Source organism: Pan troglodytes, chromosome 18 (genome assembly GCF_028858775.2).
Source record: "Pan troglodytes isolate AG18354 chromosome 18, NHGRI_mPanTro3-v2.0_pri, whole genome shotgun sequence".
Lineage (NCBI taxonomy): Eukaryota > Metazoa > Chordata > Mammalia > Primates > Hominidae > Pan > Pan troglodytes.
The window spans coordinates 5857806-5878260 of NC_072416.2; the positions used below are offsets into that span (position 1 = coordinate 5857806).

The 20455-nt window shown below is 49.9% G+C and overlaps 1 protein-coding gene and 5 non-coding genes across 6 annotated transcripts; all 6 read left to right on the top strand.

Moving 5' to 3' along the window:
• Positions 1-846: 846 nt before the first annotated feature.
• On the top strand, positions 847-918 carry TRNAP-UGG (transfer RNA proline (anticodon UGG)). Its single transcript has one exon. It is a non-coding gene; the product is annotated as a tRNA-Pro (tRNA).
• A 1468-nt stretch (positions 919-2386) lies between these two features.
• On the top strand, positions 2387-2458 carry TRNAP-AGG (transfer RNA proline (anticodon AGG)). Its single transcript has one exon. It is a non-coding gene; the product is annotated as a tRNA-Pro (tRNA).
• Positions 2459-4253: 1795 nt separating this feature from the next.
• On the top strand, positions 4254-4326 carry TRNAK-CUU (transfer RNA lysine (anticodon CUU)). Its single transcript has one exon. It is a non-coding gene; the product is annotated as a tRNA-Lys (tRNA).
• A 415-nt stretch (positions 4327-4741) lies between these two features.
• Positions 4742-4813, top strand: TRNAP-AGG (transfer RNA proline (anticodon AGG)). Its single transcript has one exon. It is a non-coding gene; the product is annotated as a tRNA-Pro (tRNA).
• A 1862-nt stretch (positions 4814-6675) lies between these two features.
• Positions 6676-6748, top strand: TRNAR-CCU (transfer RNA arginine (anticodon CCU)). Its single transcript has one exon. It is a non-coding gene; the product is annotated as a tRNA-Arg (tRNA).
• An 8403-nt stretch (positions 6749-15151) lies between these two features.
• LOC467885 (olfactory receptor 1F1) lies at positions 15152-17723 on the top strand. Its single transcript, XM_063796517.1, is given in 2 exon segments — positions 15152-17443; positions 17445-17723. Coding segments are annotated over 2 exon segments (939 nt in total). The 5' UTR covers positions 15152-16696; the 3' UTR covers positions 17637-17723.
• The last annotated feature ends 2732 nt before the right edge of the window (positions 17724-20455 follow it).

The window sequence follows — 20455 nt, forward strand, 5'->3', positions numbered from 1 at the left end:
GGTGAGTAGACAGGGTTCTCCTTGGCTTCCTTTGAGTCTCAAGGAAGTCACTGAAGCAGCGGGCCCAGCTGCCTTTTACGCCTCACGCCAGCCTCCAGACACACTCATTGCACCATGTACTGCTACTTGGCAAACTTTGTCACGGAAATCCAATGTTTCCAGTTTCTGGGTCCCGAAACTCTTCCCATGCAAGCTCTAGGACAATCTCTTTTTCTCCAGTCTCCACTTCAAGGCTCAGTTGTTTTCCACCTACGGCCCTTAGGGCCAGCCCGAGGCTACACTTGCCAGCCAGAGAGGCTGCGGCAAGCAGCGTTTATGCTCCATAGTCCCAGGTAAGGAAGACGAAGCCGTTTCTGTCATAGATCTTCATTTCTTTTCTTAAATGTCTTTTAAAAATATGCCTATGTGATTTTTTAAAGGATTCGAAATCTATGTAGCCCAGTAATAAGCCCTTAGTTTGTAACTTCGATTGTATTTTCTTTGGATTGTCATTTGCCGTTTTAAAACCTTGGATAAAATCTGTGTATTTCCTTTATGATTTCTGACATCACTATCCTGCCTGGAAATCCTTTTACCTTAGTAATAGGCAAATGCACCTATATTTCATAGCAGCACGACATTGAAACCACCAGCTCATAACCTCAGCGGGTAACCTTGTTGGTTTACCCAGCAGGAGTAAAGCCTGCCTCGGAAATCTGAGGGTGGCCGCGAACCCACAAGTCAAGATTCGCAGGTGCGCGCGCTAAGGACTGAGCTATTGGGGCGATGGAGAGAGTCTCGCTCTGCGTCAGGGACGGAAGGACGTGTCCCCCACCAGAAAAAGAAGAAAAAAAAAGAGGAAGCGGCGGCTCGTTGGTCTAGGGGTATGATTCTCGCTTTGGGTGAGAGAGGTCCCGGGTTCAAATCCCGGACGAGCCCCCTTTTCCTTCTCTTTTTTCCCTTTTCGCATTTTCAGCAAGGACAGGAGACTAGGAAGGCGGAGGGAGGCTGCTATTGGCAGGGCCTCAGTGGAGACCTCCCGGGGTCCCGGGACGCAGACGGACGGGCCTGAATCGCTCGCCTTGGTGAAATGGGATCCAGCGCTGCCAACTGCGGCAACTGCGGTTAAAGGAGACGACCCCGTGCAGCAGGAGGAGGTTATTTAGAATAAGGAAGAATGCGCCGGGCTCATTGGTCGCTCCAGGGGCATAAATTTTTTCTAGGATTCCGGAGTATGGCTGCTCCAGTCCCAGGTGAGCCCTCCTCCGCTTAAAATTCCAGTTTATTCGGAGAAGGGGAGAATACTGGAAGCGGGGGAGAAGGGAGGGGAGTGAGTGAGAGGAGGGAGGCGGGGAAGACCGGGCATCCGCGGGCAGCACTTCAGTCGGCCCTGGCGGGGTGGGGGTCTCGGCCCCTGTCCCCACGCCCAGACCCCGGGGCCTTCCCACTGAGAGCGAGGGAGTTCGCGGCTTGGATCTGGAGGGGACAGGGAGCCCCTTTTAGCCCAGATCTGCTGGATTCTCGGGAGTCAGGTGAAATCTGGATACAGGGAAGGGCAGAGTGACAGTAAAGGGTGCCCCGGAACCGACGCCCGACGCCTGCTGCCCCACGGCCTTCATTCTTGCTCCTCCTCACGTCCTGGGGACTGGAGGTCCCGCCAGCTCCCCCCAGTGAAGGGCAAGGGGGCGCATCGCAGAATCGCCCCTGGTGCGCAGGGTAGTTGGTGGCCTAAGCCGTCTTCTCCGAGAGCTCAGCCATCCTGGGCACTTGAGGCCAGGCAGGCGCTGCGGGGCTGGTTCAGTCGATGGAGAAAAGAGACTCTCAGCGTCAGCCTTTAGGGTTCGAGGCCCACGTGGGAAACTCGCTTTCTGGGTTTTGGCTTCCCTGGGGAGAAGGGAGGACCGGAGCCGGAGAAGCGTGAGGTGCGGCGAGGTAGGGTGCCTGGTAGCTGGTGTCTCGTGCACTCCGTCAGGCCTTTATTGAACACCCATTGGTGCCACGCTGAGGGACTGCAGCGTTTCCAAGTCGAGCTTGCAGTGATCGCGGCTCGCAGACCCTCAGCGCAGCCGCTGCCTGCTATTGGGAGGTTCCCATGTCCTGCGGAAGCTGGAGCTCCTCACTGCGCGCCTCGGAGACGCCGAATCCCCAACTCAAGGCCGAGTGGCGGTGGCGGGCGAGGACCCAGGGCCCTTCTGGATTGTGGTAGCGCCAGGGCTGCTCCCCATTTTGTGCGTCGCGGAGGAGGGGCCGGGGATCTGGGCTTCCGCCACACCCATCCGCACTTGAAATTGCCCCTTCCAGGCGGGTCTGAAATAAGATTCTACTCACTGGGTCCTGCTGGGTCCGCCCCAGCCGCCCCCAGGATGCTGGGACGCCCACAAAGACAACCTTAATGCGTAAGTTGTGTGGCTCGTTGGTCTAGGGGTATGATTCTCGCTTAGGGTGCGAGAGGTCCCGGGTTCAAATCCCGGACGAGCCCGGCTTTTGGTGCAGGGTAAAAGTCGTTTCCTGCTCTTTTTTAGATTCGGCTCGACTTACAGACTTCAGCGCAGGACGTGGACGCCCTGCAAAGGTAATTTGTACAAAGGTCTCAAGCTATGTTGACGCCGCCTACTATCCCACTACCTCTTCTTAAAATTCATCTAGAGTCCTGTCACCAGTGTTGCCAGAGCCCTTTTGACAAGCTATTTTTTGTCGTTTGTTCGGTTTTTGGTGGTGTTTTGTTTTGTTTTGTTTTGTTTTGTTTTTTGTTACTTCTGGCAGTGCAAACTCGAGGCACCGAAGAAGAGACAAGTCCCTGTATACAATAAGAGCCGAATCTTCACAGTCAGACGCCTTAAAAGGTCCAGCCTGGGACTCCCACCCACTATCCCTGGTTCTAGCAGTCGCAGTCTTAATGAGAGAGTGAGCCAGGCACTCGAGCAGTGGAGATAGGCTATGGGTGTTTGCGTCTGGGGTCCAGAGACCTCTCCCTCCCCACATCCCGTCACTCCTCACCTGCGTGTAGCCTCTTGGGGCTCCTCTGCTCCCCCGTCCTGGTTTTGGAAGGAGTACGGTCTGAACCCTGGAGCCCGGGTACCCCGTCCTGAGTCCCAGCGCCCACCAGGACTGGGGCCTCCTCTGGTCTACTCTGAGGACAGATTCTATTGGCAGGGACTTCATTTTTGTTTGGGACGCTGGGTTTGAGAACGTGCTATGAACCAAGAATCAAAGAAATTTACAAGGAAAATGGACCCAGCACAAGGAGGCAGGGAGCAGTGGCTCACGCCTGCAATCCCAGCACTTTGGGAGGCTGAGGCAGGTTAATCACCTGATGTCAGGAGTTTGAGACCATCCTGGCCAACATGGTAAAACCCTGTCTCTACTGAAAATACAAAAATTAGTCGGTCATGGTGGCGGGCGCCTGTAATCCCAGGTACTAGGAAGGATGAGGCAGTAGAATCGCTTGAACCCCGGAGATGGGGGTTGCAGTGAGCTGAAATGGCGCCAGTGCACTCCAGCCTGGGTGACAAGGTAAGACTCTATCTAAAAAAAAAAAAAAAGACCGCAAAACAAGGTATCATGAACAACAAGTCATCAACAGTAGGCAACAGACACAAAATTGCAAACATTTTGGATGCAGACTATTAGGAAGTTTGTAATACAATTATCCTTAGGAAAGGCAATAAAGAAAATATCTTTGACAACGGGACCTATGTAAAATGCTCTCCTTTCAACCTTCTAGATTGAAAAAAGAACCAAATAGTTCTAGATATAAAAGCACACAGTAATGGAAACGGAACAGCTACATGCACGTCACAGTAGGTTACAGTGCGGAGCGACACCTGCGAGGGCTTCTGTGAGCTCCCAGTGAGCTTCAGACATTCTGTCTGCAGCTCCAAAGATGGGTTAATTTGCCCGATACACAGCAGAATTCTCCTGTTCCTGTAATTCGAGCGGCCTCCAAAAAGAGGTTGTCGTTGACTCTCTTAGGCGCGTGCAGTGTGGGTATGTTTTTTCTCTTTCTGAAAGGAGGACATTTCAGCGGACCGCAGAGAATACAGATTTATGCCAGCGCCCTGCGGAAGGAGCCTCTGGCGGGTCATCCCCATTTATGGGAGATCGCAGAGTGGTGAGCAAAGTCTTGCACCAGCGGGGATGTCGGGGTGGAACTGAACCTGTTGTAGGGGACCACCAGTGTGCCCTGGTTTCTGGGGCTGATTCATTACGTCACTTAGTTTCTACTATTCTCATGCCACCCCACCAATTACTAGACATAAAATGTTCCCAGGGAAGCCCGGCTAGCTCAGTCGGTAGAGCATGAGACTCTTAATCTCAGGGTCGTGGGTTCGAGCCCCACGTTGGGCGACTTGTTTTCTTCCTTGCTACCTTGGAGTTCTGGAAACAGCCAGCATTTAATGAACACTACCAGGTGCCACATCGCGCTCTGTGATGGTATCCCCTCAATGATTGAATTTTGGTCTCCGCGCGCTCCCAGCAGCAAGGATTGTCAGTGAAATGACCAAAGGCAGCACCGGGACGGGCTGGTTGCCAGCCAGGGGCAGAGGGGCGGGGGCGGGTGAGAACTGAGGGGCCACAGGATGGGTGTGAGGGGTGCAGGGGCCTCTCCCCACTTTGTGCGGTGCGGAGAGGGGCCGGGACGCTGGCCCACCCGCTGAGTCTGCAATCCCGGTCTCCTCTCACTTTGCTTTCGCAGGCTTGAGCTTTATCGCTCCAAGTACTCCACGACTGCCCCAAAGAAAAGTAAAGAGCTTGCTGCTGTGGCTCGTTGGTCTAGGGGTATGATTCTCGCTTAGGGTGCGAGAGGTCCCGGGTTCAAATCCCGGACGAGCCCATCTTCTTAATTTTGAGACAGAGTCTCGCTCGGTCGCCCAGGCTGGAGTGCAGTGGCGCTATCTCAACTCGGTTGAAGCTCCTTTTCCTGGGTTCACGACATTCTCCTGCCTCAGCCTCCTGAGTAGCTGGGACTACAGGTGCCCGTCACCACGCCCGATTAATTTTTTGTATTTTTAGTAGAGATGGGGTTTCACCGTGTTAGCCAGGATGGTCTTGATCTCCTGACCTCGTGATCCGCCCGCCTCGGCCTCCCAAAGTGCGGGGATGACAGGCGTGAGCCACTGCGCCCGGCCAACAGCCATGCACTTTCAAGGGCTCAAGTCCAGGGTTTATTCCAGTGAGACTCAACCCCTCGGTCCTGGATTTCTCTGCTTCAATTTATAAAATATAAAGTTACTGGGGGAATTTAGAATATGGGTTGTATATTAGATCGCCTTGTCGCATGAGTGTCTGAGGTCCCGGAAGCCTCATTGGTGGGATGAGTATCTTGAGCAGCTCCAACACTGCTGAATTTTTACCACTAGGTAAATGACAGTCACAGCGGATTCCAGGGGTCGTGTCCACGATCCCGGGGGGCGTCGGCTTTGAGCAGCCTCAAGGGGAGGGTTTTGTCTGGCTCCTTGCTTCCTCTCGCGCCGAGCCTGGAAAAGCGAGGTGCAGGGTAGAATTTCCCGGGCCGCCTCCGTGTCCCGGACGTTGGCCCAGCTCTGAGTCGCGGCGCTCGGCCCTGGGGTGCGGCGCGGGAGGCTGCTAGGAGGGCGCTGACTTGGGCTTGCAGTTGACCTTCTGGGGGTCCGGTGGGGTGTCTGACTCGCGCCGTCTGCAATCTTCCTCCCAGGTACTGTGCCCTGCGGGATTAAAAAAAAGAGTTTTTTAAAAATTTTTTATCTTTTTTGAAATGGAGTCTTCCTCTGTCGCCCAGGCTGGAATGCAGTGGAGCGATCTCGGCTCACTGCAGCCTCCGCCTCCCAGGTTCAAGCGATTTTCCTGCCTCAGCCTTCCGAGTAGTTGCAGGAGCCGCCACACCCGGCTAATTTTTGTATTTTTAGTAGAGACGGGGTTTCGCCATGTTGGCCAGGCTGGCCTCGAACTCCTGACCTCAAGTGATCCACCGCCTTGGCCTCCCAAAGTGCTGAGATTACTGGCGCGAGCCACCGCGCCTGGCCCCTGCAGGATCTTTTGTCATGCCCTGGACCCCAGGAGGACCTGACCTTTATTAAACACACAGTAGGGCTGTCAAGGGCCTCGCGTCAAGGCTCAGCGCTTCACCGACGCACCCAGCCCGAGTCCCTCCGTTGCTCTCTGACTCCGAAGGAAAATCTAGTTCCTTCGGGCGCCTGGGACTCCTTTCTGGAGGATCAGACGAGTCGGGCTCCGCGAAGCCCATGCGGGCTGGAGGATCGGAAACCACGTGGGAGAGGATAGCGCTGGTGGCGCGAGGACGCAGACTGCGGAGCTCTACGGGAAATGGGAGTTTTCTCTCGTTCACTATGGCGTCCCCGGCGACCCGAATGGAGGCTGCTGCGTTGCAAGAACTCAGCTAAGACTATTTTTTTTGAGACGGGATCTCACTCCCGTCGCCCAGGCTGGAGTGCAGTGGCGCCATCTCGGCTCCCTGCAGCCTCCACTTCCTAGGCTCAAGCGATCCTCCAGCCTCAGCCTCCCAAGTAGATGGGACTGCAGGCGAGCGCAACCACAACCGGCTAATTTTAAAATTTTTGTAGAGACGGGGTCTCGCTATGTTGCTCAAGCTGGCATACTTCCTTGAATAAATGCCCAAACCAATTCTAGGGTCATTTTCTAGCCACCCGCGATAAGTTATTCTGTCTTTTAATATTCTCAGTAGGGCACGTGGTAACTGCCCCAGTGGCCTAATGGATAAGGCACTGGCCTCCTAAGCCAGGGATTGTGGGTTCGAGTCCCACCTGGGGTAAGACAACACCGACCGTAGGTGACTTGGGGTAAGGTATCATGCTTTTTAAAAAGGACAAAGCATGGAGACACATAGGTAGAAAAACGTTGCAAGAATAAGAAGATAACGGCATGAATTTGGAAGAAAAACAGGGCATTAAGACACGCAATCTCCTCTCTCTCTAGGATGAGAAGAGTGAAGATTTTACTTACCTCTCTCCACATCAAAGGGACAAGAAAAAGCAATGTGCAGCTTTTGTATATATCAAAGTGGGAAAATGTTGGAGGCTGGTTTTCTGTTTTGGTTTGTTTGTTTGGTTTGGTTTATCTTTCTGTTTTAGAAAGCACCCCTTGTATACACACCTCTTTGGCCCACACGTTCCATTTCATAGAAATAAAAGTACCATGTATGTACAAAGATGTTTTATTGCAGTAATTTTGTTCAAAAACGGGAAGGGAGATGACCATGAATAGGGGATGAATTGAATACAGTTTGTTTCATTAATGTTGTTCAACCTCAGAAAAGAACGTTCAATCTATCCTGGTTGACTTGGATATCCCCCACGGGAGAGATGTATGACACTTTACAAAACAAGCAGCGACTCTGAGGCCCCAGATGTTTGTGTATGATCAGTGCCAAAGGCTCTTGGCACTCGGGCCAGAGGAGAGGAGGGGAGAAAAAAGAGATTCTAGTAAAATGGAAAAATATGCAGATCAAAAGTAAACAGGAACAGTAGAAAACAGAGGTCTCTTTTGGAATTTAAGGGGGGCACTTGCGGAATTGGAAGTGAGGTGGGCAGATGATCATGTGGACTTAATGTGGTTTATGATCGTGAGTGATTTAGGTCTCGCTATGTTGTTCAGGCTGGTCTGGAACTCCTGGGCTCAAGTTATCTTCCTGCCTCGGCCTCCCAAAATGCTGGGATTACAGGCGTGAGCCACCGCCCTTCTTCTGTGACTTCTGATAGTGACTCCTGGGCATGAAAGACCTCGAGGGTGGAGTCTTGGCATCGGTCCAGGATTTGGGGTCCAGCAAGTGCTGTCCAGATTGGCGTGTCACTCAGTGAGCACTCTGGTGGCGGAAGGCCCCGTGTCCCCCGGAGCACAATGCCAGCCGTGCTCCGGGAAGCGCATCCCGGCCCAGGAGGGTGCTTCTTGCTCAGAGCCCGGGTCCTGGACCCAATCTCAGACCCTGCGCCTCCGGCGCTCTCCCCCCGTTCCTTCCCTTCCTGCCACTACGGAAACAGGAGAGAATCCTCCCTAAAAAGACAGGTAACTCATTGTGCTAATTGCGTTTACTATTAAAAAAAAAAAAAGAAAAGAAAACAGAAAAAAAGGCAAAAAACAAAACAACAAACAAACCAAAAACAGCTACCGCGACTTGTGTGCGGGTTAAACGACGCACTAGCTTCAAATGCGGGCGTCCATCCCAGTGAGAAAGGAAACAGGGCCCGGCGCGGTGGCTCAGAGAGGCAAGGCCGGCAGATTACCTGAGGTCAGGAGTTCGAGACCAGCCTGGCTAACATGGTGAAACCCTGTCTCTACTAAAAATACAAAAATATTAACCGGGCGTGGTAGGGGTGGCCTGTAATCCCAGCTACTCGGGAGGCTGAGGCAAGAGAATCGCTGGAGCCCGGGAGTTGGAGGTTGCAGTGAGCAGAGATCACACCATTGTATTACAAGCCCGGGGGACAGAGTGGAACTCAAAAAAAAAAAAAAAAAAAAAAAAAAAAAAAAAGAAGTGAAGACCAGCAACTGCCTGTGATACAGAATCCATCTTCTTTCTTTTTCTGTTTTGAAAGTCCACTTTGTTAACTGCTATATCCCCAGTGCCTGGCACACAGAGGCACTCAATACATATTTGAGAGCATGAATTACTTTATTGGGCAATGTGGCCCCCAGTACATCTGGGCACCCCTTGGGACTGAGAACATAGGGTGGGATGTACCCTCCCACCTGGGTGCGCAGCCCCACCAGGTGGGTTTGGTCACTGAGCCCCTGCCTGGGGCTTCCAGGACCCCAGAGTCTCTGTGCCACTTGCCAGCAGGACGGGTGGGTCACGTCTCTCCTGGCGGACTTTGTCTTCTCCTGGGAAGGGCAGGACCCAGCGAGCAGTTGGTGGCACTCCCTGATTCATCCTCACGTTCATGTCAAGTGGTGAGCACACACTCCATTATCAGAAAACCTTGCAGTTATGCCCAGCTAGCTCAGCCGGTAGAGCATAAGACTCTTAATCTCAGGGTCGTGGGTTTGAGCCCTGTGTTGAGCACATGTTTCCTTTTCCTTTGCAGCCCTAGGCTGCAGAGAAGGTTGAGACATGGAGTACTCTCAAGTCTTTGCCCAGTGAAAGTTTTTGGATGAAGGTTAGTAACGTTTAGCAAGACTTAGGAGATGCTAATCAGGGCCATTAAAGTTTTAAAGTAAAAATATTATTATTATTATTTTGAGATGGGGTCTCCCTCTGTTGCCCAGGCTGGAGGGCAGTGGTACGATTACAGCTCACTGCATCCTTGACCTCCCAGGCTGAGGATATCTTCCCACCTCAGCCTCCTAAGTAGCTGGGACCACAGGCATGCACTACGACACCCAGCTAATTTTTAAAATTATTTTTGTAGAGATGGGATCTCACTATTGTTGCCCAGGCTGGTCTTGAACTCCTGGGCTCAAGAGATCCCCCTGCGTTGGCCTCCCAAAGTGCCGGGATTACAGATGTAAGCCACCACGACTGGTGGTGAAATTAATCTTTTTTTTTTTTTTTTTTTAATGGAGTTTCGCTCTTGTTGCCCAGGCTGGAGTGCAATGGCGTCCTGCAACCTCCGCGTCCTGGGTTCAAGCAAGCCTCCAGCCTCACCTCAGCCTCCCAAGTAGCTGGGATTACTGGCGCCACCACCATGCCCAGCTATTTTGTTGTTGTTGTTGTTTTGTTTTGTTTCTTTGAGACAGAGTCTCACTCTGTTGACCAGGCTGGAGTGCAGTGGTGCAATCTCAGCTCACTGCAACCTCCGCCTGCCGGCTTCAAGTGATTCTCCTGCCTCAGTCCCCCAAGTAGCTGGGATTACAGGAGTGCGCCACTGCACCTAATTTTTGTATTTTTTTCAGTAGAGACAGAGTTTCACCATGTTGGCCAGGCTAGTCTCGAACTCCTGACCTCAGGTGATCCGCTCTCCTCAGCCTCCCAAAGTGCTGGGATTACAGGCATGAGCCATCACGCCTGGCATTTTCTTTTTTTTTTTTTTTTGTATTTTTAGTAGAGATGGGGTTTCACCATGTTGGCCAGGCTGGTCTGAAACTCTTGATCTCAGGTGTTCCACCTGCCTCGGCCTCCCAAAGTGCTGGGATTACAGGTGTGAGCCACTGTGCCCAGCCCAAAACTAATCTTAATAATACATTTTATTTGAACAAATGTTTTATGTCACAAGTAATCAATATATACATTATCAATGAGATAGGTTATGTTGTTGTTGGTTTTTTTTTCTCTCATTCTAAACCTTCAAACTCTGGCATGCTTTCCTCTAAGGCACATCTCAATTTGGACAGGCCACATGTCAAGGGCTCCAGAGCCACCTGCTGCTGGGGGCCAGTTCCTCAGACAGCGCAGTCCTACATCTGACTACAAGCTTAAATGCAGCTGGGGAGAGAGGGAGAGGGAGCGGGAGAGGGAGAGGGAGAGGGAGAAGGAGAGGGAGAGGGAGAAGGAGAGGGAGAGAGAGAGGGAGAAGGAGAGGGAGAGGGAGAAGCAGAGGGAGAGAGGGAGAAGGAGAGGGAGAGGGAGAAGGAGAGGGAGAGGGAGAAGGAGAGGGAGAGGGAGAAGGAGAGGGAGAGGGAGAAGGAGAGGGAGAGGGAGAAGGAGAGGGAGAGGGAGAAGGAGAGGGAGAGGGAGAAGGAGAGGGAGAGGGAGGGAGAGAGAGACTGAGAGAGAGAGACAGAGAGAGAGATTATAAGGAATTGGCTCACGCAGATGGAGGCTAACAGGTCCCCAAGTATGCAGGGTGAGTTGGCAAACTGGAGACCCAGCAGAGCTGATGGTGTGGTTCTAATCCGGAGGCTAGCAGGCAGGAGGCCCAGGAAGAGCAGGTGTTTTCATTGGATTCTGAAAGCACGAAATAGCTGGTGTGCCATCTGGCTGAGGCAAGTAGGCTGACATGTTTCCCCTGTTGGTGGTGGGGATGACACATGCAGAGAGAGGACAGGCTTAACCCCTTAAGCAGGGGAAATGCTTGATGAACATGGGTGTTTTAGGGGAATCAACACAGTTCTGTACAGATACGCAAGCAGGGACAGGGAACAGGCATCTCTCCTGGGGCTGGTCTATGTTGGACCTGATGGTGGCAGCTGGCAGGAGATGAAAGAAAACAACAGTGAGACTTTGTACTTCAGGTGAAAGGGTAGTGGCGAGGTCCTGCCTGGTAGAAACCATAAGGTCTTCTGACCCTTTTTGTTTACCCTTAAGAAATCACAGCGGTGGACGCGGTGGCTCACGCCTGGAATCCCAGCCCTTTGAGAGGCGAGGCAGGAGGATCACTTGAGCCAGGCGTTCAAGATCAGCTTGAGCAATATGGCAAAACCCCAGCTCTACAAAAAATACAAAAATTAGCTGGGCTTGGAGGCTGTGATGGGAGGATCGCTTGAGCCCAGGAGCTTGAGGCTGCAGTGAGCTGTGTTCACTCCTCGGCACTCCAGCTTAGGTGACAGAGCAAGATCTTGTCACAAAAAACGAAAACAAAAACAAAATCAAAACCCATTAAAGAAGGTGAGGATGGTGGCTCACGCCTATAATCCCAGCACTTCGAGAGGCCAGGGCAGGAGGATCACTTGAGCTCAGGTGTTCCAGACCAGCCTAGGCCACAAGGCGAGATCCTGTCTCTACCAAAAAAAAAAAAAAAAAAATTACCTGAACATAGTGGCATGTGTCTGTAGTCCCAGCTCCTCAGGAGGCTGAGACAGGAGAATCACCTGAGCCTGGAAGGTTGAGACTTCAGTGAGCTGTGTTCATACCACTGCATTCCAGCCTAGGCAACAGAGGGAGACCCTACCTGAAATAATAATAATTATTATGATGATGAAAATAAAAATATATAACAAAAGAGATTAAATAGCTGGGCACAGTGTCTCATGCCTGTAATCCCAGTATTTCAGGAGGCTGAGGTAAGAGGATTGCTTGAGCCCAGGAGTTCAAGACCAGTCGAGACCAGCCTGGGCAACATAATGAGACATCATCTTTACAAAAAATTTAAAAATTAGCCAGGTGTGTTGATGGTGTCACTATGTCGCCCAGGCTGGTCTCAAACTCCTGAGCTGAAGCCATCCTCACACCTTGGCCTCCCAAAGTGCTAGTGTTGACCACTGATATGATACCTTGGTTTGTGTATTCTTGGTTTAAAAGAATTTAAACAAGAGACACACAGCAAAACAAATGCGGCATAGAGTAATTTCTTGCAAAAGAAAAAAGGATATTTCGAAAGTTATGGCTGGTTGCGGTGGCTCACACTTGTAATCTCTCAGCACTTTGAGAGGCCAAGGCAGGCGGATCGCCTGAGGTCAGGAGTTTGAGACCAGCCTGACCAACATAGAGAAACCCCGTCTCTACTAAAAATACCAAATTAGCTGGTCATCGTGGTGCATGCCTGGCAATCCCACCTACTCGGGAGGCTGAGGCAGGAGAATCGCTTGAACCCAGGAGGCGGAGGTTGCGGTGAACCGAGATCATGCCACTGCACTGAACCCTGGGCAACAAGAACAAAACTCCATCTCAAAAAAAAAAAAAGAAGAAGAAGAAAGTTAGGTGCAGAATAGACAGTACACCCTGAGAGAGAGGGAACTGAGGGCAGGCCGCTTGTAAGAATGAGACAGCAAAGATGCACGAGGGAGACTCCCTTTATGGGAGCCTTAAATGGTTATTCATAAGGAGATGAGAGAGGTGTTACTAGTAAGCCTGTTGGGTGGTCTTCTTGTCGGTGCACACGTGCTGTAGCTGCGAATGCTTGTTCATAGGTTGCATGTCTCGTTAGCATCTTAAATCTCCACCCAGGGATATGTTTTTTACTATTAAAATGAGGAAAAAGGCTGGGCATGGTGGCGCATGCCTGTAATCCCACTTTCGGAGGCCGAGAGGGGCGGATCACTTGAGCTCAGGAATTCGAGACCAGCCTGGCCAATATGGTGAAACTCTGTCTCTACTAAAAATACAAAAATTAGCCGGACATGGCAGTGCATGCCTGTAATCCCAACTACTCGGGAGGCTGAGGCAGGAGAATGGCGTGGACCCGGGAGGCAGTGAGCCAAGATTGTGCCACTGCACTCTAGCCTGGGCGACAGAGCAAGACGTCATCTCAAAACAAACAAACAAACAAACAAAAAACGAATAAACAAACAAACAAAGAACCAGGAAAAGGTCAATTTGAAGACAGGTAAGATCAGAATGCACATGCTCTACAGAAGGGAAAGTACCTACTGAAGATAGCTTTGCTTGAATGACCTCAATTACAAGGTGAATGCTGAGGCTTACTGTGTGGACTGTGTGGTCACCACAGTTGCTGTGTCCCAAGAACATGGTCACTTTCTTGACTACCTATCCTGCCTCACTAGGATTACAGGTGTGACCCACCATGCCTGACCAATGGCATTAATTACATTGACAATGTATGCAATAATCACCATTATCTGTTTCCAAAACGTTTTAGTTTCAAACAAATTCTGTAACCATTAAGCAATAACTCCCCACATCCCCTTCCCCAGCTGTTAATAACCTTTAATCTACTTCCTGTCTCTATGGATTTGCCTACTCTAGACATTTCATCTAAGGAGAATAATACATTATGTGTTCTTTTGTGTCTGGCTTCTTTCACTTAGCATAATGTCTCAGGGTTCATCCACATTGTAGTGTCTGTCAGTGCTTCATTCCTTTTTTATGGATGAATGATATTCCATCATAAGGATCTACCACATTTTGTTTATCTATTCATCTGTTGATGGATACTTGTGTTATTTTCACATTTTGGCCATTGTGACTAATGTACAATAATTGTTGTACAAATATCTGTTTGAGTCCCTGTTTTCAATTCTTTTGGGTACAAACCTAGGAATGGAATGGCTGGATTGTATGGTAATTGTATGTTTAGCTCCTGGGGGAACCACCCAACTGTTTTCCCCAGCAGCTGCATCATTTTACATTCTCACCAGCAATGTAGAGCTCTAGTTTCTCTACATCCTTGCCAACACTTGTCATTTTTGTCTGCTTGTTTAATTATTGCCAAATACGTGGAGGAAAAGGTGAATTCCTTATCTCCTCCATTTAGTCCTGGTGACAATGTCCATCACTGGATTCCCGCCTGGAATGGATTGAGTTGATGATCCAGAATGATGAGAGTACCCTGTTCTTCCATGCAGAATGGTTTGTTCAGGTTTGGACACATGACCCACGAAGGGATGATCACAACCTTACCTGGAGTTGAGGTAGGAGACAGGGCTCGGACACTGGACCAAATTGAGGATTAGCTAAAAGAGATGGGGCGGAAGCAGCTTTCCATAAGACATACCCACCAGTGACACCCAGGGGTCACTGCCCCTTTCCATGGCAATGACTCAATGACCCAAACGTTATTACCCCTTCCCTAGAAATTTCTGCATAAACTGCACCTTATTCTACATGTACTTAAAAATGGGTATAAATATGGCTGCAAAACTCCCTAGAGCTGTTACTCTCAGCACACTGCCTATGGGGGAGCCCTCCTCTGCAGGAGCAGTCAGGGAGCTGTAACACTAACTGCTGCTTTAGTAAAGCTGTTTTCTTCAACCACTGGCTCGCCCTTGTATTCTTTCCTGGGCAAAGCCAAGAACCCTTGCAGACTAGGCCTCACTTTGGGGCTCGCTTGTCCTGCATCGGTACAACGTTATTAATAAATAAACATTGGTAGAGGGAAGTTTCATGTGCCCTGTGGCTGCTAGTCTGGAAGGATGTGAATTTGGAGCCACTGTTGGACATCTTGCTGCCACATGAGGAGAGGTAATCTGCAGAATGAAGCTGAGCAGAAGCCAATGCAGTAGTGAGACAGAGAAATACAGGGTCTTGATGTTATTATTCAGCTCCCTGAATTTGGTCTGGCCTGAAACACAAAGGCTTTGCAAGAAGACACCTTGGATTTTGTAATGACGTTAACCTGTCATTTCTCCCTAGGCTGATATGAGTTGGTTTTCTATCGCTTGCAAACAATGTCTTTGCTAATTCAGTGTCCATTCTCCTCCTCCTCCCCAGATCTTTCGTAATTAGCTTTATGGGTTGTTTGTTGTTCTTGTTGTTTGTTTGTTTTTAAGACGAATTCTCGCTCTGTTGCCCAGCCTGGTGGGCATGGTAGTGCACGCCTGTAGTACCTTGCCTGGGCAACAAGAATGAAATTCCATCTCAAAATAATAATAATAATAATAATAATAATAACAATTTAATATCTTTAGCCTTCACCTAGTGGACATGGTCTTAGCCCAGTGCATTGATGAGGTTAAGAGTCACGAGATATTTAACATAAATTACCTAGTTTAGTTATTACAACCCTACAAGGTGAATATTATTTCTCCACTCTATAGATGATGGGAGCTGGTGATTCAGTGGAGGTTACTAGCTTTTCTAAGGCTATACAACTGGTAATGGTGGATCTGGAAATTGAGTGCTGGTCTGTGAAAATCCAAAGGTTATCTTCTTAATCCCAGTACAGCTTCATAGGTATCTCCCAACAAGATCAGCATCCCAGCTGGGTGGGGGATAAAATACAGGGTCATGAGTTTCCTCTAGCAGAAGGATTGTTGCCAATGGTTACCCCTTAGATTGCATCACTTTCAGTGTTGCCAAGTGCTGAGGCAGGAATTACGTATGACAAAGTTTTATCGTCAGTGTTGGACACAAAAGAGCCAAGGAGGGGAAGGGACAATTACTCTCTGCTTTTCTTAATGAGGCTCTCAGGGAATATGACCCTAGTGGCCATGGAGGCTCCTGTAAAGAGCTTGCCCTGTGATTCTTCCAAACATCCTTCCTGCATCAAGGGCTGAGTCTGTGCAGCCCAGCTCCTGATTCATGAGATACTCAGCCTCAAAGCTCCAGTGACGAGTCACCCTCCCTCAGACAAATAACCTCTGGCCAGGTCTGAAAAAGGGAAGCCAACCCAGGACTTCAGGAGACAGTGAGGACTGCTGCTCTTTCTGGGTAAGAGTCAGATCATTGGCCTGGTGTGGTGGCTCACGCCTGTAATCCCAGCACCTTGGGAGGCCAAGGCGGGCGGATCACGAGGTCAAGAGATAGAGACCATCATGGCCAACATGGTGAAACCCTGTCTCTACTAAAAATACAAAAATTAGCTGGGTGTGGTGGCACGTGCCTATAATCCCAGCTACTTGGGAGGCTGAAGCAGGAGAATCACTTGAACTAGGGAGATGAAGGTTGCAGCGAGCCAAGATCTCGCCACTGCACTCTAGCCTGGCGACAGAGCGAGACTCCGTTTAAAAAAAGAAAAAAAAAGAGTCACATCAGTGGGACTTCACTGATAACTGCTTGTCAGGACTTAAAGCCTCAGAGGGACCCTCCTTCCTTTCAATTATGTGGAGCCAGAAAAACAGTCCTGAGCTCAGCAGCAGTCCCTTGCAATCACCCAGTCAGGACCAGCCTCTGTCCCGTCTGTCTGACATCCTGAACTGTGGGGAACAAAAACTGACTGAGTTTCTGCCCAGACCTCTGGGTTGTTCCATTTTAATTTTACAAATTGGACTCAGGGAGCTCCGTGGATATAGCCAAGAAGGCCTGGCTCAGACTTCTGTAAACCTGAGCCCTGAACATAGCAGTAGCAGCCCCAGCAGGGTTGACAGTATTATCATTTACATCCTGCAAGCAAAATTCTACTGCCATTCCTGTGCCCCATCTTAACCAGCATTTTCCAAGCTTTTGCATTTCGTCTTCTTTGTCTGCCTCTGTGTCCAGGATCCCAGGCCCATGAGCGGGACAAACCAGTCCAGTGTCTCCGAGTTCCTCCTCCTGGGACTCTCCAGGCAGCCCCAGCAGCAGCATCTCCTCTTTGTGTTCTTCCTCAGCATGTACCTGGCCACTGTCCTGGGGAACCTGCTCATCATCCTGGCCGTAAGCATAGACTCCCGCCTGCACACCCCCATGTACTTCTTCCTCAGCAACCTGTCCTTTGTGGACATCTGCTTCTCCTCCACCACCGTCCCCAAGATGCTGGCCAATCACATACTCGGGACTCAGACCATCTCCTTCTGTGGCTGTTTCACACAGATGTATTTCGTTTTCATGTTCGTGGACATGGACAATTTCCTCCTAGCTGTGATGGCCTATGACCGCTTTGTCGCCGTGTGCCACCCCTTACATTACACAGCAAAGATGACCCATCAGCTCTGTGCCCTGCTGGTTGCTGGATTATGGGTGGTTGCCAACCTGAATGTCCTTCTGCACACCCTGCTGATGGCTCGACTCTCATTCTGTGCAGACAATGCCATCCCTCACTTCTTCTGCGATGTGACTCCCCTACTGAAACTCTCCTGCTCAGACACACACCTCAATGAGGTCATAATCCTTAGTGAGGGTGCCCTGGTCATGATCACCCCATTTCTTTGCATCCTGGCTTCTTATATGCACATCACCTGCACTGTCCTGAGGGTCCCATCCACAAAGGGAAGGTGGAAAGCCTTCTCCACCTGTGGCTCTCACCTGGCTGTGGTTCTACCTCTTCTATGGCACCATCATTGCTGTGTATTTTAACCCTCTGTCCTCCCACTCAGCAGAGAAAGACACTACGGCTACTGTGTTGTATACAGTAGTGACTCCCATGCTAAACCCTTTCATCTACAGCCTGAGGAACAGGTACTTGAAAGGGGCTCTGAAAAAAGTAGTTGGCAGGGTGGTGGTTTCTGTCTGATGAAATAATCAAGACTGAATCTCATTCCCAAGGAAATTTATTTTTCACCAATTGAGTTTAATGCAGTAGTTGTTTCATTAAATGATGTTCTTGCTAGTGACACACTTAGTAATTATACTAAGTTAAACTATTAATTATAATTTTTTTTTGAGACAGGGTCATGCTCTGTCACCCAGGCTGGAGTGCAGTGCCGTGATCTTGGCTCACTGCACCCTCCATCTCCCAGGCTCAAGTGATCCTCCTGCCTCAGCCTCCTGAGTAGCTGGGACCACAGGTGTGTGCCACATGCCTAGCTAAATTTTTTTTTTTTTTTGAGACGGAGTCTCTCTATGTCGCCCGGCTGGAGTGCTGTTGTGGGAAGTCAGGGACCCCGAACAGAGGGACCAGCTGGAGCTGTGTCAGAGGAACATAAATTGTGAAGATTTCATTTTAATATGGACATGTATCAGTTCCCAAAATTAATACTTTTATAATTTCTTACACCTGTCTTTACTGCAATCTCTGAACATAAGTTGTGAAGATTTCACGGACATTTATCAGTTCCCGAAATTAACACTTTTATAATTTCTCATGCCTGTCTTTACTTTAATCTCTTAATCCTGTTATCTTCGTAAGCTGACGATGTACGTCACCTCAGGACCACTGTGATAATTCTATCTAACTATACAAATTGATTGTAAAACATGTGTGTTTGAACAATATGAAATCAGTGCACCTTGAAAAAGAACAGAATAACAGTGATTTTAGGGAACAAGGGAAGATAATCATAAGGTCTGACTATCTGTGGGGTCGGGCAGAATGGAGCCATATTTTTCTTCTTGCAGAGAGCCTATAAATGGACGTGAAAGTAGGGATATCACTGAATTCTTTTCCTAGCAAGGAATATTAATAATTAAGACCTTGGGAGAGGAATGCATTCCTCGGGGGAGGTCTATAAATGGCTGCTCTGGGAGAGTCTGTCTTATGCAGTTGAGATAAGGATTGAAATATACCCTGGTCTCCTGCAGTACCCTCAGGCGTATTAGTGTGGGGAAAAAACCCCACCCTGGTGAATTTAAGGTCAGACAGATTCTCTGCTCTTGAACCCTGTTTTCTGTTGTTTAAGATGTTTATCAAGACAATATGTGCACAGCTGATCATAGACCCTTATCTGGAGGTTTTGATTTTGTCCTTTGCCTTGTGATCTCTATTGGCTTCAGAGGCATGTGATCTTTGTTCTCCTTTTTGCCCTTTGACACCTGTGATCTCTGTGACCTACTCCCTGTTCATACGCCCCCACCCCTTTTAAAGTCCTTAATAAAAACCTCCTGGTTTTGCGGCTCAGGTGGGTCCTACCAATATGGGATGTCACCCCCAGAGGCCTAGCTGTAAAATTCCTCTCTTTGTACTCTTTCTCTTTATTTCTCAGCTGGCTGACACTTAGGGAAAATAGAAAGAACCTATGTTGAAATATTGGGGGTGGGTTCCCCCAGTCGAGTGCAGTAGAGCCATCTCGGCTTCCTGCAACCTCCACCTCCCAGGTTCTCCTGCCTCAACCACCCGAGTAACTGGGACTACAGGTGTGCACCACCTGTGCAGCCCGGGTGAAGACTCACTGGCCTCATCCTCTTTTTATATGTCCTCTGCAATGGTCAAGCATAAAGGCTGGGTCACAAAAATGCTCAGGCAAAAGAACAGCAGAGTGAGGCTGGGTGTGGTGGCTCATGCCAGTAATCCCAGCAGTTTGGGAGGCTGAGGCAGGTGGATCACCTGAGGTCAGGAGTTCAAGACCAGCCTGGCCAACATGGTGAAACCCTGTCTCTACTAAAAATACAAAAATTAGCTGGGTGTGGTGGCAGGCGCCTGTAATCACAGATACTCAGGGGGATGAGGCAGGAGAATTGCTTAAACTTGGGAGGTGGAGGTTGCAGTGAGCCAAGATCAGGCCATTGCATTCCAGCCTGGGTGAAAGAGCAAGGTTCTGTCAAAAAAGGGAGGGGAAGGGAGGGGAGGGGAGGGGAGGAGAGGGGAGGGGAGGGAAATGGAGGAGAGGGGAGGGGAGGGAAATGGAGGAGAGGGGAGGGGAGGGAAATGGAGGAGGGGGAGGGGAGGGAAATGGAGGAGAGGGGAGGGGAGGGAAATGGAGGAGAGGGGAGGGGAGGGAAATGGAGGAGGGGGAGGGGAGGGGAGGAGAGGGGAGGGGAGAGGAGGGGAGGAGAGGGAAGGGGAGGGGAAGGGAGGGAAGAAAGAAAGAGCGGAGTGAAATGTGAGTACTGCAACGAGTAACAAGCATTTCAGATGAACCTGGGGCCCTGGTCTGCTTGCAGCCCAGGTGGTGCAGAGGTGAAGCGACGCTGAACCTTGGGAACCGGCTAGGAGCACCCTGATTGGCTGCCTGACTTAGGGGGCAGGGTCAGCTGGAGCCAGGTCTTTGACATCAGGGAAACAAATCAACATTTGGTCTTCCCTCCGTCCAGACCAACTGCCTCTGGCTCTCCTCTCAAGTCAGCTCCCACCCACACCTTCAAGAACCAAGTCAATGCCACCTCCTCCTCCATGAAGCCTCCGGATTCACTCTTCCGGCTCTCAGACCTCTGTTTTCCTTTGGTTTATCATTCCCTCTCCACAAGGGCTTTCCGCAGACTACGAGACCTACAGACCCGAATACACACACGACTCACTTTGTATCTCGGTGTCCAGCACTGCTGCTAGACCAAAGGTGATCATCAACTTTAATTGAAAGGAAAAAATATAGGTGAATGCATATTGCCATACATTTTAATTTGGAGAGTGTTACTTTAGAATAAGAAAGAAATAGCAGAGGGAAATGTGAGTACTAC